Source organism: Carex rostrata, chromosome 7 (genome assembly GCF_964058835.1).
Source record: "Carex rostrata chromosome 7, lpCarRost1.2, whole genome shotgun sequence".
Lineage (NCBI taxonomy): Eukaryota > Viridiplantae > Streptophyta > Magnoliopsida > Poales > Cyperaceae > Carex > Carex rostrata.
The window spans coordinates 12903799-12921041 of record NC_135924.1 but is presented as its reverse complement, the minus strand read 5'-3'; the positions used below and the strand labels follow the sequence as shown (position 1 = coordinate 12921041).

Below are 17243 nucleotides of genomic sequence, written 5' to 3'. Positions count from 1 at the left end.
GAGGGAGAGCTGGAATTGAAGAATTAGACTAAAAAGTGGCGGGAGAATAGAGTATTTTCCCACTTTTTACCCTTATTTCACTGTTGTGGCACTTTTCATTCTTCTTCTTCCTGCACATTTCCAGAGGAGAAAAACCTTATTTCTCCATCTACTCCAATCAAGATATCCGATGATTTGCTGAGTGATTTGTGAAACTAAAAGTACCAGTGAGATGAACATGAATTCTTCTTTCAAATGAGATCTACCTTGTTAAAGCAATTTTAATACTTCGTAACCGTCACGCTTGATGGCCTCTTTGTCGCTGCTTCGTCCAATTCACCATAGCTGCTCCGTCGAATCTCCACAGGTAAAAAGACTACTTTAATTGTTTATTACAAAGTTAGGATTTTTGTCACTGTTCCGTCCAATCACCATGGCCTTTTTGAAGTAATATTTTAATTTTTGCTATGCAGCTTGTGACGCTCGAATCATGAATTTCATTACTGCTTGAGTCTGGAAGCTTCATTGTAAGTTGATTATGGTAATTTAGATTTTTTTTTGTTGTTTCTTTTACTTTTATTTTGTGAAAATTTCTTGGTTGTTAGTACTATTGACGATAGTAAAAAATATTTTTTACTTTGAATTGCATAAAAAAAAAATTATTTTTAGTACTTCGATACTTTGAAATTGATCTAACTAGCAACTTAGGTTTATTACCCTGATGCATAAATTTATTATCAGGTCAACTTCAATTTTTACTTGATTCCAAGGATGAATGGTATTTCATACTTTCGCAAAATTTACCAATTGTATTGTCTTTAGCAATATTTCATACCAATTGTACAGTGGAGGTGGGTGTATCAGTTATTCTGGTACAAAAGGCCTTGTAAACAAACAAATTAATTTAGAATGATTGAAAGGGTAATTTGGCATGTCAGATAGATGAGAAAAGGTTAGAATAGTTACATATTATTTTTAGGGCCTGATACAATGAATAGTTAAAAAATTTACATGAGGACTCACCCCAAGACATCCTTGAATTGGTACCTGGTATTAGATCATTACCAGTACCAACCTCAGGTACACAACCTACAATTGTAGAAAAAGTCTTTATTGTCTAAGATACACAATGTAGAAGGTATCATGCATATATATTTTTTTAAATAATTTCTCTTTGTTCTTTCGAAGGATAAGTTTCATGGATTCAAATATAAGTTCATCAAGCGCAAGGATGAGTGGCAATGGCAGAAAGAAGGGGTCTGGGAAGGGTGCAAATGACCAATCTGAGATAACAAATGAGAAGTATCGAGCACCACGATCTCCAGAATTTACTCGACAAGAGATTGAACTACTTATAATTCTAGTAGGTGACAGGTTAAAAGCAAGGAATAATAGAAATGAAGGCAGCCTTAACCCTACTCCAGACGACTGGAATTACATTGGAAGCCAATTTAACTACAGAAGTGCTCAAAACAAACGTCACATGCAAGTTTTGAAAAATAGATGGAAGACATTAAAAGCTGAGTTTTCTTTTTTCAAAGATCTGGCTGGTAGAAGTGGACATGGGTGGAACGAAGTTGACGGTATTCCCGATGTGACTCCAGAAGCATGGGAAGAATACATCAAGGTGTGTACTTATAACAACAATTATTCATGAGTTTAAAATGCATTTATTTTCTTTGACTGTTGCTGGTAGATATTAAAAAATAGTAAAATATGCATGTTAGATATCATGCAAGATTGTTGCTGGTACAAGTTTGTAAAATTGTGCATAGTACCATTTTGTAAATTTAATATCTTATGTATTTTCAGATAGATGAGAGAAGGTACAAACCTTATCGACATAAGAAGTTTCCTTGGTTCAGAGCCATGGAAGAGTTATGCGGAAATAACATAGCAACGTGTGATAGACAAATAACTACAGATCCGACCATTCCAATCACGCATAATCTAGACTCAGATAGCTCTGAGATGGGGGAATCGTTGCATGAATCTCAACCGGTAATTGATACTGATGACACTGCCAATCAAACACCTTGTACCAACAGTCCTATAAGTCCGATATCGGTCCCTTCAACAGGGATAGAATCGGGGCGTACCAACTCTGTTGCAGAGAAGCGTAAGAGAGGTGATACATCACGTGCCGAGTCTTCGTGAAATGGCAAGAAAAATGCAATAAACAAGAAAACTGCAATTGCTCATACCTTTCTTAACCAACAACAGTCAAGAAATGAAACACTTAACAAGGTGGCTGACAATTTGCAGAAAAATCCAAAGTTTGGAGAGGTTCAAAAGGAGGTAATTAACAGATTAAAGGGTATATTAGATTCCACGTTACCTACATTTCACAGTGACTATTTTGATATGCTAGCTGTTTTAGGAAATGATTGGGTGAGAGGATGCTTTATGAATTTAGAAGATGACATGTTAAGGGGATATATAGACTACATATTGCGTCGTTATCATGCAGGCTTGCCACTTATTCCAGATACTGGCGGATCTGTTTCGCACTACCCTTCTCCTAACCCTACTTTAATTCCATACCCATATGGTATGGCTAATACTCCTCACATCTTGCATCATGTAGCCTCTCATGCTCCACCTATGTCTGCTTCACCTGCTGCCAATCAAGGTAACATGAACAATACTTCCCATACCAATGTGAGCGGTGATGATCATGCCACCCCTTGCACTCCAACCTCAAACTTGCGTCCATCTCTCTCTGACTTCCACTACTCTTGGACATGAAAGATTGTTATTCTAGAATCATTTTGTAATCAAGTTAGTTTATCTAGATGTGAAACTAGATTTTTGTTAACTAACAAAGAATATACATCATTTTGAATTGTTGCGTTTTAGTTATAAACAATGACCATTATGTGAATTGTATTTTGTAAGCAACAAAGTGTTATGAAAACAAAGTCAGATATTAGTTATGGAATTACATTATGTGTTTTTAGTTTTAGTTTTTTTTTTTTGGTGTGTTAAAGTGCATATTCTAAAGTTGTTGAAATTGTTGGTACTGGTATTAATATTATTTTAAAGTGTATATTCTAAAGCTGGTACTGGTATTAAAATTGCATTATGCGTTAAAGTGCATTTTGTGTTAAAATTGCATTATGTTGGTACTGGTATTATTTTAAAGTGCATATTCTAAAGCTGGTACTGGTATTGAAATTGTTGGTACGACATGTGTTAAAAATTGTGGCTATAATATTATTTTTATTTCATCATTTTTCCCCAGCCAGGATAGGTACTGGTATTTTGAGTTTAAATGTAGTTGCATAGGAAGACAGAAGAATGTAATTTGATCTTAGAAAGTGTTTTTTAGGTAAAAGAAGGATGATTGTAACAACCTAAGGGCCTTTGTCTACACAAAAAAAAAAAAAAAAAATTATCTATTAAACTTGTGTTCAACATTTTACTGAAAATTATAATCAAGTAATAGCATTCAACGTATGTTGTTGTATTAACAAAACTCAACAAGGGTATAGGAGTCATTTCCTACTATTCTTATATTTTAGTAATATTCATTTTTACTATTCCAATCATTGAGTTTACCGAACACAATTGGAATAGAGAAGAAGAGTGATCAATTCTCAATTCCACAATTCCTCTATTCTCCTCTATTCTCTTACTATTCTATGGCTTGCCGAACAGGCCCTTTAGTAATAGAGAGGATACAGATTCCTTTTTATGCACCTTTTGTATGATTCTGTTTCATGCACTTTAGTTTAGTATTATTTGTTGTCAATATATTGTACTATTAGGCATGATTGCATTGTAATAAATGCCAGGTCTAATGACTTTCAAGTGATTATGTACAGGGACAGATTCAGGATTTCTGTCAGGGTAGAGCACTAATTAGATTTAAATAGTTAATCGTGTTTAAACCCATTAACATATCGGGTACACAATTGCAGCTGAATCCTTATAACTATGTTTATTAAAAATCTATTATAATCATAAAATCGATTGACACCATATTGAAATATTTTTCTATGCTAATTAAAAATTCGTTCAGCACAGCTTAAAGTGGAACTGTTCTTAGCAAATTAGCAAATTGAAGTTAAAACTTAGATAAAAATTTAACCAAAATATATGTATTGAATAATAAAATGTTCAAAAAGTTATGCCAGCCCATTTCCTTAGAATTGTAATGATAGGTTTTATCGTCAGACATTTCTTGTTCTCTTCTTCTCCATTATTATATTTAAGAAATAGAGCATCATAGTCTTAAAAATATATATATGCAAAATCGAGCAAAGAACGGAAAGAATCGGTTCAAGAATCAGACTAGCTTAGGCCAGGGGTAGGCACTACATCGTTCCAGGAGTAAGCAGACTGAACAATTAGTACTGGATCGAAAATAAAAATTTTAATCCAGAAATAGACACTTGCCTGCTCTAATTTCTTTTTGCATGGGCGGAACCAAGGGGATGAGAGGGGGGGGCCAGGCACCCCCCATAAAATCAGGATGTTGCTTATTTATATAGTCTAAGTGTACATTTTCATATGATTTTTTTACAGATGCATACCGATTGGCACCCTCCAAATTCAAATCCTAAGTTGTTCTTTCGTCTTTCAGCGGCTCGGCCCCCCCAAATTCAAATCCTGGTTCCGCCCCTGTCTTTTTGGGTCTGCTCATTATTATGTATATACTATGTAACTGATTTCTACAACTGATGATTCTATGTTGATGTAAAAGAGAGATAATAATCGAAAATTCAAATTTCGACTTTTCTGAATCATGAATTTCATCTATTATTTTTTGCGAATTTAATTTTAACCTTTTTTTTTTTTTTAAAAAGGGACTTAATGCAGTATCTAACCGTTAGATGCATCATACATGTGGCGATTCGTGTTAGCTTCGAATCTTGTTTTGTTCGGTTCTGAGAAGAAGACTACAGTTCAGATTGCATAGTTCCTTGTGTAGCGAGTTATAAAGTGATGTACATGGGTCAAAAAGAAGGCGGTATAGTTGGCTATGCTCCGAAACGCCACAACGGAAAGCAGCCAATTTTAAAAGCTGGAGAACCTGAGAAAACACAAGCCGTTGTGTTAGTTAATTGCTTCATTTTTTTATGCGACGCAAACATTGTGTCCATTTATGCAACATGCATTCATTCGCTGGCTGGCTCAAATTATATGAAAGTCTAAACCAGATCCTCACCAGCTTTATTATAATTCCATAAAAAAATTTAACAAAGAATGCGCTTCCGGCATTTTAGTTAATTTTTTTTTTGTTATACATTTTTAGTTTAAATTTTGTTACAAGAATACAAAGTTATTTACATATGAGTATTTCAACAATTCTACTCTATTATTTAAATAAGAAAGAGAAAAAAATACACTCTAATCGAATCCCAAAAAGACAATTTTTGCTTGTACTTCTAGATCTTAAACGGTCATTTCAAAAACATCCATTTAATTAATGCTTACACAAATACAAATGCTCTGTTTTTAACATAATTACTGATTTATAAAAACTTACAATTTTTTATAATATAAAAATAGTGTCAGAAAATTTCTAAAATTTGGCTTAGTTTAAACACTAAGTTCTGACATTAGTATATAAGCAAAGTTGAAATAGATTTAAGCTAACAAAGAGCATGTAAATTTAATATAATAAACTCTTGAATCTACTCAAACATTAAAGTTAAACAAATGTTTTTAATTTACTTCACGAGTCAAATATTTTCATAAAATATTAATTCTATTCTATTAATTAGAAATTAACGCATTAAATTTAACCTTCAAAATATTTAATAAAAAAATAAAAGAAATAAAATTTGGAATGTAAATATGTAATCTGTGAAATAGATCAAATAGAAAATTATGCATGATACTTGTATCAATAATCATTGTATGGATCACTGTTTTAATATTATCATTGTATGCAGAAATCCACTACATACCACATATGTGGTATGCGACCGTATATGCGGATTTTTATACATATTTTAAATGTGAATTCATATAAATATGCTCTAAACCGGTATTTTTATCATTGTTAATATAATCTAAACCGGTAATATACGGTATAAACCACTATTAATATACTATAAACCGGTATTTTTATCACTGCTAATATATTCTAAACCGCACATTCGAACCAAATATAGATTTTCTATTCATATTACAACTGAATAGACCGAATATTACTACACTGATATAGATTATGGATGATGGATTATGGAAGGGACCTTCCAAAATCTGTCATACTGCTTTGAGCAAAATGTTCCTAAAAGTCTGAAACTAAATTATCGGAGAAAATGACCCGCTACATGAATGCCTTCAAAAGAAGTATAGAAGAACCTAACCATCTCATCTCAGCTCAGCCATTCTTTCCGACGCGCTCATATCGCTCCTTGCCTCCTACTTCAAAAAAAGAAAAAAGAAAAATGTTCAAACAACGAAACAAAAAAGGGTTTCTCGAGAAATTCTCTCGCGCTAAATTTATCTCGACAGCTCAATTCTCAGAACCAGTCATACACCTCTATCTTTCCCTCTTCCCGCCTTATCTCTCTCAACCGCTTTTCTCCTCCGCTCCAAGTCAAAAAGGGGGGAGATCGATCGTTTTGAAAGATTTTCTGACATTTTTTGGTTCAATCAGAGAAATCAATGGGGGGAGGTGGAGGTGGTGGTGGTACGAGTCCTATAAGAGAGCTTGATCAGACACCGACATGGGCTGTTGCCTCTGTTTGTATGGTTATAATTCTCATCTCCATTATAATCGAGAAGGCGCTCCACCATCTACAACAGGTAATGTACATAGTGACAATTCAATTATTCGAGTTCGGTTCGGCGAGATCAAAAATTCGTAATTTGGGAATAATTTGGATATAATTCAGAAATGATTTGGAATTATCCGGATTAGAGATCTCAATCTTGTAACTAATAAATTCGGAAAAAAAAAATGTTATGGAAAAATTCGGAAAAAATTCTAGAATAATTCGTAAAATTCAGGAAAATTCGTGAAATTCACGAATTATTCGGGTTTTATTCAGTCAATCGAATAATTCGGCATCACCCAAAAAATGAATTATTCGGATATAATTCGGGTATATTCGCGAATCTTGTGACTATGGTAATGTATAAATTGATTTACTAGAATGGTCATAATGTTTTTGAATTTATTTTCTTTAATATTAAATCCCCATTGGTGTTTGTTCAATTGCCAATTTGCCTGGCATGGTGACATGGAATTTTTTTTATAAACCATAATTAAAAAAAAAAGATTTGTACGAAATCAACATGATAATTTTTTTTTTGTAAAAACCATAAGACCTGAAATGTCATTTCGGTCCGAATTTTTTTTTTTCAGGGCCGAAATGACAATTCAGTCCGAGGTATTTTCACAATTTTTCACTCGAAATATGTGAAAATGGCTAGGACCGAAATGGTATCTCAGTTCTTATAATTTTTGTAAAAAACAAAGAAATTAAGTTGGTTTGGTAAAATCTATTTTTTTATTTATGGTTTCTAAAAAAAAATTTGGTGGCATGTAACTTATGCCCTATGCAATAATATTTTTAGTTTGTTTTGAATTAAATGCCTAGTCAATAATTATAATAATATAATTTACAAGTTAAAATTTATGACCATGTATGCCCCGAAATTCAAAATAATGTTTTCATGGGGATTTTACTATAATGGATATTATTTCTGGTATTCAATTCAAAATCAGTGTATTTAAATAATTTCTTCTTGTGCAGATGTTTGAGGCACAAAAGAAGAGGGCTATGGTGGAGGCGTTAGAGAAAGTTAAAGCTGGTAAAATCAACAAAATTCAACCTTTTAAAATTTAATCTCTTCCACAGTTCTATCCCTCCCTTTTCCTTGCAAAATAAGAAACATATACTTAGTCTTTCAACATTTTTTCGTCCTATAAAAGATAAGTGCAGGTATGGTTCTAGGGTTGCAGCCATGTGGGCACTAGCATAGAAATAAATGAATTATTTGGGTTGGGTTTGGCGAGGTTAAAAATTCGTGATTTGAAAATAATTCGGGAATGATTCGGAACTATTCAGAGATCTCAATTTTGCAAGAGAGCAAAAAGAAAATGTTATGAGAAAAATTCGCGAATAATTCGGAAAATTCGGAAAAAAATAGTAAAATTATTTAGGTTTAATTCGGTCAAAGTTCGGTCAATCCAATAATTCGGCATTCAGTTCGGCATCACAGGAAAAAACGAATTATTCAGATTTAATTCGCGAATAATTTGTGAATCTTGTGACTATGGCACTAGTGATACCTTATCCAATTACCTGGTAAATTGAGAAAAATTTATACATCAGTAGACTTAATGCATGATTCCGCAGAGTTGCCTTATAGAATATAGATTAACAAAATGACACAGCTGGATTAACATATCTTTGTAGTTTTCTAAACTTCAAGTGGAATATGCTCTCTCATTTTGTAACACTTAATTGTCACAAGTAGTGTGGGAAAAATAGCACGGCGGAGCCGGCTCCGTCACGGAACGGCACGGCACGTGTTACTGTTCCGTGCCGGGACTCGCGTGTCGTGTGTCGTGACCATCCCTTGACATTTTGGTCACGGCACGGCACGCGAAAGATCTAGTCACGGCATGGCACGCGAGTCACATGTAATTAGGACCGTTAGGTCTTAATCAAATGGTGAATCTTAAAGAAACTAACTTAAATTATGAAAAAATAGTTAAACGTGAGAAATGTGACTAGTTACGTTTGGACACAGCACGTGAATAGTCACGGCGTGACTCGCGTGCCGTGACCACCTTTTGACATTTTGATCACGGCACGAGACCAAAATCACGACGTGTTAGTCACAGCACGGCACGACACGTTTTTTCCACTCTAGTCACAAGTTCAAATTCTAGCTCTTATTTTGAATTAGTAATAGAAAAAAAGAAAGTTGGGGATGATTAATTGCAAGAATCTGCAGAAATAAAATGCACTGCACCTTTTATGGTAGAATAGAGGTTCCTCCAAATAGTGCAAAACATAGATGGAACTTCAAAACAAGGCAAATGAAAGGTTAAACTTGATAATAATACCATGTCAGGCAGGAAATGTTAAAATTATTTTCAGCAAAGTCAACCTCAAGTTCATTGCCACAATTTTTTGTGCTGAAGCTAAATGTTTTTTTTTTTTTTTTTCTCTAGTGCAATTATAAAATGTATAAGCAAAATCCTCTGAAACCTCTAAATCCTCTCCATGTACTAATTGTATATCTGCCCCTAATTCTTTTGAATATTCGAAGAAAAAGAAAAATCAGATTAAATATTGCTGTAGCTGGTGACCTTTTGAGCCTTCCATGTCGCACAAAAACACTATAATTCATGAAATCCTAGAGCATCAAATTTTTTTTGTAAGACCTTACAAGTTTTTCTGTGATGAAAGCTTTAATTCATAACTGCGGTACTTATAGTAAATCATGAAAACGAGTCGTGTAATCCAATTAGAACCTGTGGACACTCTTCATTTAATTAAAAAAATGTTAATTGCAGCAACTATAATGAATTGTTATTTGAAGACAGTTTCCCATGTTTTAATGTTAATTTTGACAGAATTGATGATTCTGGGTTTCATCTCCTTGCTCCTGACATTCGGCCAGAACTACATAATAAAAATATGTATCACTGACAAGGTGGCCGACACAATGCTTCCATGCCGACTCGAGGAAAAGACGATCGAAGAGGAAAAGGAGATACCCAAAGAACATGAAAAAATTCTGCTGGACTCCTTTATCAGCTCAAGATTTAACCATGAACGATTCCTTATGGAGGCCTCTAGTACCCCTCACTGCCCCACTGTAAGTGCAAGTCTTGCTTATTGTTTAAACAATAATGATAAGAGTGAGGCTATGGTACTATGCATAGCAAGGCTTGGTCCATACTATGGATCAATATTTTTGTTTCCAAAGTTCAAATAATTGATCCTAACCGTTCGACATGATGTCATATGAAAATGTACTTGCGGACTACTTTTGAATGGTCTAGAATCTTTAGATCACGTAAAAAAAAATTAAAAATTGCACAATTTGATTTACATGTACATTTTCATATAGAGATCATGTTGAACTGTTCTGGTCGACTGTTTGGACTTTAAATATGAAGATATTGATCCATATTACTGACCAATATGCGTCATGCATAGTACCATAGCCTCACTCTAATAATAATATATATTTTTGAAAAAGTAGCAATGCAAACGGAAACATTAAACAATAATAATTTTGTGAATTAGTTACATAGTTGCTTACTGCAAGCGGATGATCCAACGACAGACCCTTGAATCATATTTATTTATACATTCTTTTTTCGTTTTGAAAAAGGTGGTTGAATTTGTTTATTTTATATAACTATTAAGAATTTGTTTTTGAGGGACCCACATCCGAATATATTTGCTGAAGGTTTTCCACTGCTTTGGAGTTGTAGTATTCAAACAACCCCCCCCCCCCCCCCCCCCCCCACACACACACACACACACAAACACCAAAATAATATATATATATATATAGTATGGCTAACGCGCTTCCTCTAACATATGGGCCGAAATGCTTCCGGTGGAAATTTGAAATTTCAAAATCCAAAAAGTCGATCTGAACCGTTCATCTTCTTCTCCATATTAATATCTACTTGGAGACCAAATTTTACATTTTTCTGAAATTTTTTACTATTTATTAAGCCATTTTGAAAATCGCTGATCCAACGGTAGCTTCTGATTTTTACTGTTTGGTAAGCCACCGTTGGATCAGCGATTTTCAAAGTGGCTTAATAAATAGTAAAAAATTTCAGAAAAATGTAAAATTTGGTCTCCAAGTAGATATTAATATGGAGAAGGAGATGAACGGTTTAGATCGACTTTTTGGATTTTGAAATTTCAAATTTCCACCGGAAGCATTTCGGCCCATATGCTAGAGGAAGCGCGTTAGCCGTACTCTATATATATATATATAGGCTGTGGCTAATTTGCTGCCGGCAGCATTTATGCCGGCGGTGCTGCCACTATTTTTTCTATTTTTTGATGTTTAAACGACAAATCTAAACCATTAGATGTTTAATCTATATTATAATCTACTTGGAGACCAAATTTTACATTTTTTGGAATTTTTTTACTATATATTAAGCTGGTTTGAAAACCGCTGATTTCAATGCTGCAGAAATTTACTGAAATCAGCGGTTTTCAAACCAGCTTAATATATAGTAAAAAAATTTCAAAAAATGTAAAATTTGGTCTCCAAGTAGATTATAATATAGATTAAACATCTAACGGTTTGGATTTATTGTTTGGACATCACACAGCTAAATATAGCCTCGGCAGCACCTCTGCCGAAATGCTGCCAGCAGCAATTTAGACAGACCCATATATATATATATATATATATATAGAGAGAGAGAGTACGGCTAACGCGCTTCCTCTAGCATATGGGCCGAAATGCTTCCGGTGGAAATTTGAAATTTCAAAATCCAAAAAGTCGATCTGAACCGTTCATCTCCTTCTCCATATTAATATCTGCTTGGAGAACAAATTTTACATTTTTCTGAAATTTTTTACTATTTATTAAGCCACTTTGAAAATCGCTGATCCAACGGTGGCTTAACAAAACAGTAAAACCATTGGATCAGCGATTTTCAAAGTGGCTTAATAAATAGTAAAAAAATTCAGAAAAATGTAAAATTTGGTCTCCAAGCAGATATTAATATGGAGAAGAAGATGAACGGTTCAGATCGACTTTTTGAATTTTGAAATTTCAAATTTCCACCGGAAGCATTTCGGCCCATATGCTAGAGGAAACGCGTTAACCGTACTCTATATATATATATATATATATATATTGTGTTTCCGTGCAGTACAAGCATATCTACCTTAACATGTCAGGCATGGTGAACATCTGGTAGACCACCAAAAGACCAGGAAACCTTTGACAAAAAAAGGAATAGGAAAAATAAATGAGATGCACCATGAGGAAACACTTAATAATTGAATTAGTATTTTAGTCACCATTTATATTAATTGAGCCAGTTTAGCAATGTTTTGCATTGTAACCTTGTATATTCTATTTTGCATAATTTTGCAGGGAAGGGTGTCGCTTATATCGATAAATGCAATCCATCAATTACATATATTCATATTTTTCCTGGCAGCTTTTCATGTGCTGTATAGTGCTACTACTATGGCTTTGGGTAGAGCTAAGGTAATTAACTTTTTGTTTGCTGAATTTGTTTTGTAATTAATATGCATTACTATTTTTCTATATATTATCAACAAATATATTCTGCTTGCATAGATTCGTGGGTGGAAGGAATGGGAAAAAGAGACATCATCTCTAGATTACGAATTCTCAAATGGTATTTCCTTGACTAAGTTTATGTAAAAATATGAAAATTGAACACATTTTTCTTTATTCTTGTTCCCAAATATTTTGTTTTCAGATCCTTCAAGATTTAGGTTTACCCACGAGACTTCTTTTGTGAGGCGTCATACCAGTTGGTGGAACTCGATCAGATTTTCCTTTTACTGTGTAAGAAACTCTCCTATGTTGATGTGATCATGAATTCCCCAAAAATCTGTTGCAATGCATGCCCGGTTTTTAATAGTTTAATACCAAATTTTCTCAAAAGTTGGTAGTTATGGAGAAATCAGGAAAAATATAGTGTAAATTAGAACCCTTTATTGGGACTTCTGTGCAAGAAATCTTGGATCATCATAGAAGTGCTGTTGATGTTTGGATTTATTTGGAATCAAATTTTTTAATGCAGTATTTCTAATAAGTTATTTTTATTAATTAAATGCAGGCATGTTTCTTTAGGCAGTTTTTCACATCTGTCAGAAAGGCCGATTACTTGGCCATGCGCCATGGTTTCATCACTGTATGAACGCAACAAAATTTCAATTTTGCAAGATTGTTCCTATTTACTGGAAATTATTTTATGTAGAGTTTTTCTTTATTTGTCAGGTACATTTGGCTCCTGGCAGTAAATTTGATTTCCAGAAATACATAAAAAGATCACTTGAAGATGATTTCAAGGTTGTTGTGGGTATCAGGTATGTATGTCCACCGTACCAGTTGCAATTGGTACCACTGAAATTGGTACTGATAAGTTCCATTTTGTACTATGTTGGCTAACTAGTTCTCTTTTCTTCTGTTTTTAATTTCTCTTTTATAGTCCCTTCTTATGGACATCTGCTGTTGTATTTCTTCTTCTCAATGTCAAAGGTGAGCTAATAAAATTAACTTTAGTAGTCTCTATAACATCTAAATATTTCTTACCAGAGGAATCTTACTAATTATATTCCTTCAATTAATTTTCTCTGTGCCAGGATGGCAGACACTGAATTGGATGTCTCTGTTTCCTTTAATTGTATGGGATCTCTACAATGTTCAAACTTGGTGTTTATTTTCATCAAATTTTGTCATTCCTGTGCCTAACTGGTTGCTTTATTAACAGATTGTACTAGCAGTTGGGACTAAATTACAAGCTATAATTGCACAAATGGCACTTGAGATAAAAGAGAGGCATGCTGTTGTACAAGGAATTCCTCTTGTGCAATTAAGCGACCATCATTTTTGGCTCGGAAAACCCAAATTCATTTTGTTCCTCATCCATTATACTTTATTTCAGGTACTAACTAGAAAAGACTAATTTAAAATGCTAGCTGCTTTTGAGTTCTGTTTTAATTGCTTCAGTTTTCTTGGTCTTGCAGAATGCATTCGAGATTATTCATTTTCTTTGGATATGGGTAAGCCAGTGTCATTGAATTTCTTTATGTTTTTTATTTATTTTATTTATTATAAACACCTCCCTTTTTCTGGATTCAAATATGCTCTTTCTATGTGGAACAGTACGAGTTCGGGTTGCGATCATGCTTCCACGAGAAATTCACTCTTATAATTATCAGAGTTTGTCTCGGGTAAGCATTTATGCTCCCTTGATCAAAAAAATTAAACAGATAAAATAAAACAAATTGAAATGTGAGGAAAAGGTCAAAATCAGAACTCATAAATATTTGTTTGTAAAATTTCAGTGTTGCAGTTCAAATTATATGCAGTTACATTACACTACCTCTCTATGCTCTTGTCTCTCAGGTATTAATGAAGATAATATTTAGTTTGGTAACCATTATAAAAATTATAATATGAAATGGCCCAAACAATAAATTTAATTTTCTATCTTCAGATGGGGTCCCACATGAAGAGATCCATATTTGATGAGCAAACCTCCAAGGCACTGAGAAAATGGCACCACCAAGCTGTGGTAAAAACTAAAGCCATTGGTGGAAACCCTAACACTAACACTAACACTAGAGGCTCATCTAACTCACCTAGCACCAGCCCGCGGGCCACAAGCCCTCCACGGCCCTTAGCGGGTAAGCAGATGCAGCGCATGCAATCCAAGTCAGCCGACCGAGGAATTCAACTCCAGGTGGCTCCTTCTAGGAGGAGGCATTCTTACAACGAAGAAGAGATAACGGATGCGGGTCAGACTGAGGCAGCACCTGTGACTGACTTGCTTACCGGGTCATCACCCCCTCAACAGCAAGGCCCGCAACAACAGCAGAGGCATGGAGAGGATGACGAGGATTATCAGTTTGTAAAAGTTGATCTTTGATGTTGATTTTCAGATTTAGGTTTGATGTAGAGATATAAATTATTATTTTTGTATTTTTTTTCGGGTTAGATTGTTTAGGCCCGATATGTATTTTATCCTTTGATGGCTTTATACTTACTAGATTTCATTCCTTACTTTTTTTTTGGTCAAAACGGGAAGACGAGTTCTCCTTTTAACATTAAAAACTTGTAATATAGATGAATTTCTGGAGCTCTACTTGAAATGAAATAGAAAATCATTTTCTTTTTCTTTCTGTTTTCCTTCCTTTTTTGCTGGTTCTAGGTATTAAGGTATATTTTTGTAAACCTTTTTCTTTTTAAAATCAGTATATCACTCTTCATGTTACTCATAATGATACTGACAAGGTGCACTGAACAACTAATCTTTTGGTTAAAATTTTGATTCAATTAAGTTTGTCAGTTCAGTTAGTTAAGTTGCATTGAACCAAATGAACACTGGTCACTATCAAAATTTTCACAACATTAAATGAGAAAATTAAATAACTTGTCATGATACAGATATAAATGAGAATAGATTTTTGAGTTTAAGGCACTCCCTCTAAAAAAAAAAGACAACAAAAATAAGAAAACAAAATTTTAAAGCAACCATGTCTCAAAAACAAGGTATGCTTAATTCACAGCTGTTGCAATACCTGAGAAACCCTATTTGCATAATTTAAATTACAACAGAAAGTCAACCACACAGTTCTAAAATAATTCACAGCTGTAGCCTGATTTATTTTAAACACCAGAAAACGATAAGGAAAAAAAAAGGGTCCAGAACAAACTGTTTACACATTAAATTGGGGAACATTTAAGACTTTTTTTTTTCGAAATGAAAATTTTAATTCTTCAGGAAATAGATTGACACTTTTAAAAAATAGAAGGAACCACACCAATAGTACGGTTCCACCAAGTGTAGGTTTCTGAGACCGCATTAATAGTACTATTGGTGCGGTTCCATCAGCCTGTCCTTTTGTCTATTTTTCAAAGAAAACAAACAAATAATTCCTTTCCCATGCAAAGATTTGATATTTATTTTACAAAAAAGAAAAATCAACATTTGATGTTCTATGGACTAGAATAAAAAGTTGGTGATATTGAAGACACCATCTTGCAAATTGACTCAAAAATGATATTCAAAATAGTAGCCTCCATGATTGATTATTTAAATAGCAATATATGATTCCATTTGTCTGTAACACATGGTGGTGGTGAGCATCTCAAGAAAGAATTTAATTTGTTGTACTAAGAACCAAAATCAAGCTGAAGTTTTTAAAATTTTTGCTGTATGCTCACCTGAAGGATATAGGAGATTCTAGCTAGTACAATAATGGGTCAATGGAGGCAGAACTAATTGCATTTAATAATATAATTAATTAATGAATGCAAAGCTAGTGATTGAATTACAGAACAGCTCCAATGGAAGCTCTCATGCGCCATGTGGTAGCCATGCAATTGCATGAATGGAATATAGTTTCCTCTGCAATTTCATAATATTTGCACCTTTTTGTTATTCATTTTGCAGGAATAAAATCTTTCAATTCAATTATATATATGTGCAAATTTTTATACACTGGACAATAACTTAGATACTAGTTAGAGATGATTACTTGCTATCAGTGTTGTAAAAAACATCCGTACGTTTAGATCAATTAATCAGCCGATTAGTCATTGACGGTGATCAAACTGTTATGAATTTTTCTGACTAATCAACCGATTATTCATGATTATTTCCGATTAATCGCTTAACGGTACCCCGTCCGTCCAACGACCGCATACCGTTATTTACACCACTGCTTGATACATATAATCTTGAAAACAAGCATATGATTTTGAAGCATAGAGCTCCTTTTAGTTTAAAGTATCTGCACTGTTTCTTAGTATTTACAGGACACTAAAAATAATTATAGTTTTCTTGAAGAATGTGCATCTCAATTTCTCAATGCTCATAAAATAGTTACAATACCAATTGCAGAGTTATAAAATGATGATTGATTATACAACTTGTTTTAATAATTTGGTTGAGTTTGTTATATCAATATATTTACAATTGATTTATAAGGGATATTCTATAGATGTAAACATAAAATATATTAAAATATTAAATAAATCTCATAAATTAAAATTGAAGATAGGTTGCAGTGTTAAATACAATTTCACATTGTAAGAAAATGATTGCTAAAGCCAATAATGTGACAAAAGATGTCATTTTTACAATGTACGATGCACATGCTTTCATTTAATAATTAATATATATATAGAGAGAGAGGGGGTTCAAATGCCTCCATTTTTTGTGCCTCCATCATGCCTCCATTTTTTAAAACTTAAATAACTCAAAATTTAAATCTTAAAATTCAAAATAAAACCGTTGGATATAAACTATATCATTTTATCTATGCACGTGTAAAAAATTATGACATTTCAACTTTGTTTTGATTGTCATCTTGAGCTTGTAAAAATGTATACTTATATGGATAATTTCTAGATGTTGATTTTTCAACTTATTGATTCACATAAAAGCAAAATAAAAATGTGATAATTTTTATGAGCATATAGAGAAAATAACATAGATTACATCTAACGGTTTTATTTTGACATTTAAGTTTTAAACTTTGAGTTATTTAATTTTTAAAAAATAGAGACATGATGGAGGCACAAAAAAT

General features: G+C 33.3%; 1 protein-coding gene across 1 annotated transcript; it reads left to right on the top strand.

The window, feature by feature from the left end:
• Positions 1 to 6340: 6340 nt before the first annotated feature.
• LOC144557221 (MLO-like protein 9) lies at positions 6341 to 14827 on the top strand. The gene is made up of 15 exons (XM_078305763.1): positions 6341 to 6744; positions 7698 to 7755; positions 9533 to 9777; positions 12046 to 12162; positions 12256 to 12316; positions 12401 to 12489; positions 12764 to 12838; positions 12925 to 13013; positions 13136 to 13185; positions 13290 to 13330; positions 13418 to 13591; positions 13674 to 13709; positions 13813 to 13880; positions 13995 to 14055; positions 14147 to 14827. Exons 1-15 carry the CDS (start codon positions 6604 to 6606, stop codon positions 14576 to 14578), a joined length of 1737 nt encoding a protein of 578 aa, XP_078161889.1. The 5' UTR covers positions 6341 to 6603; the 3' UTR covers positions 14579 to 14827.
• Positions 14828 to 17243: the final 2416 nt, after the last annotated feature.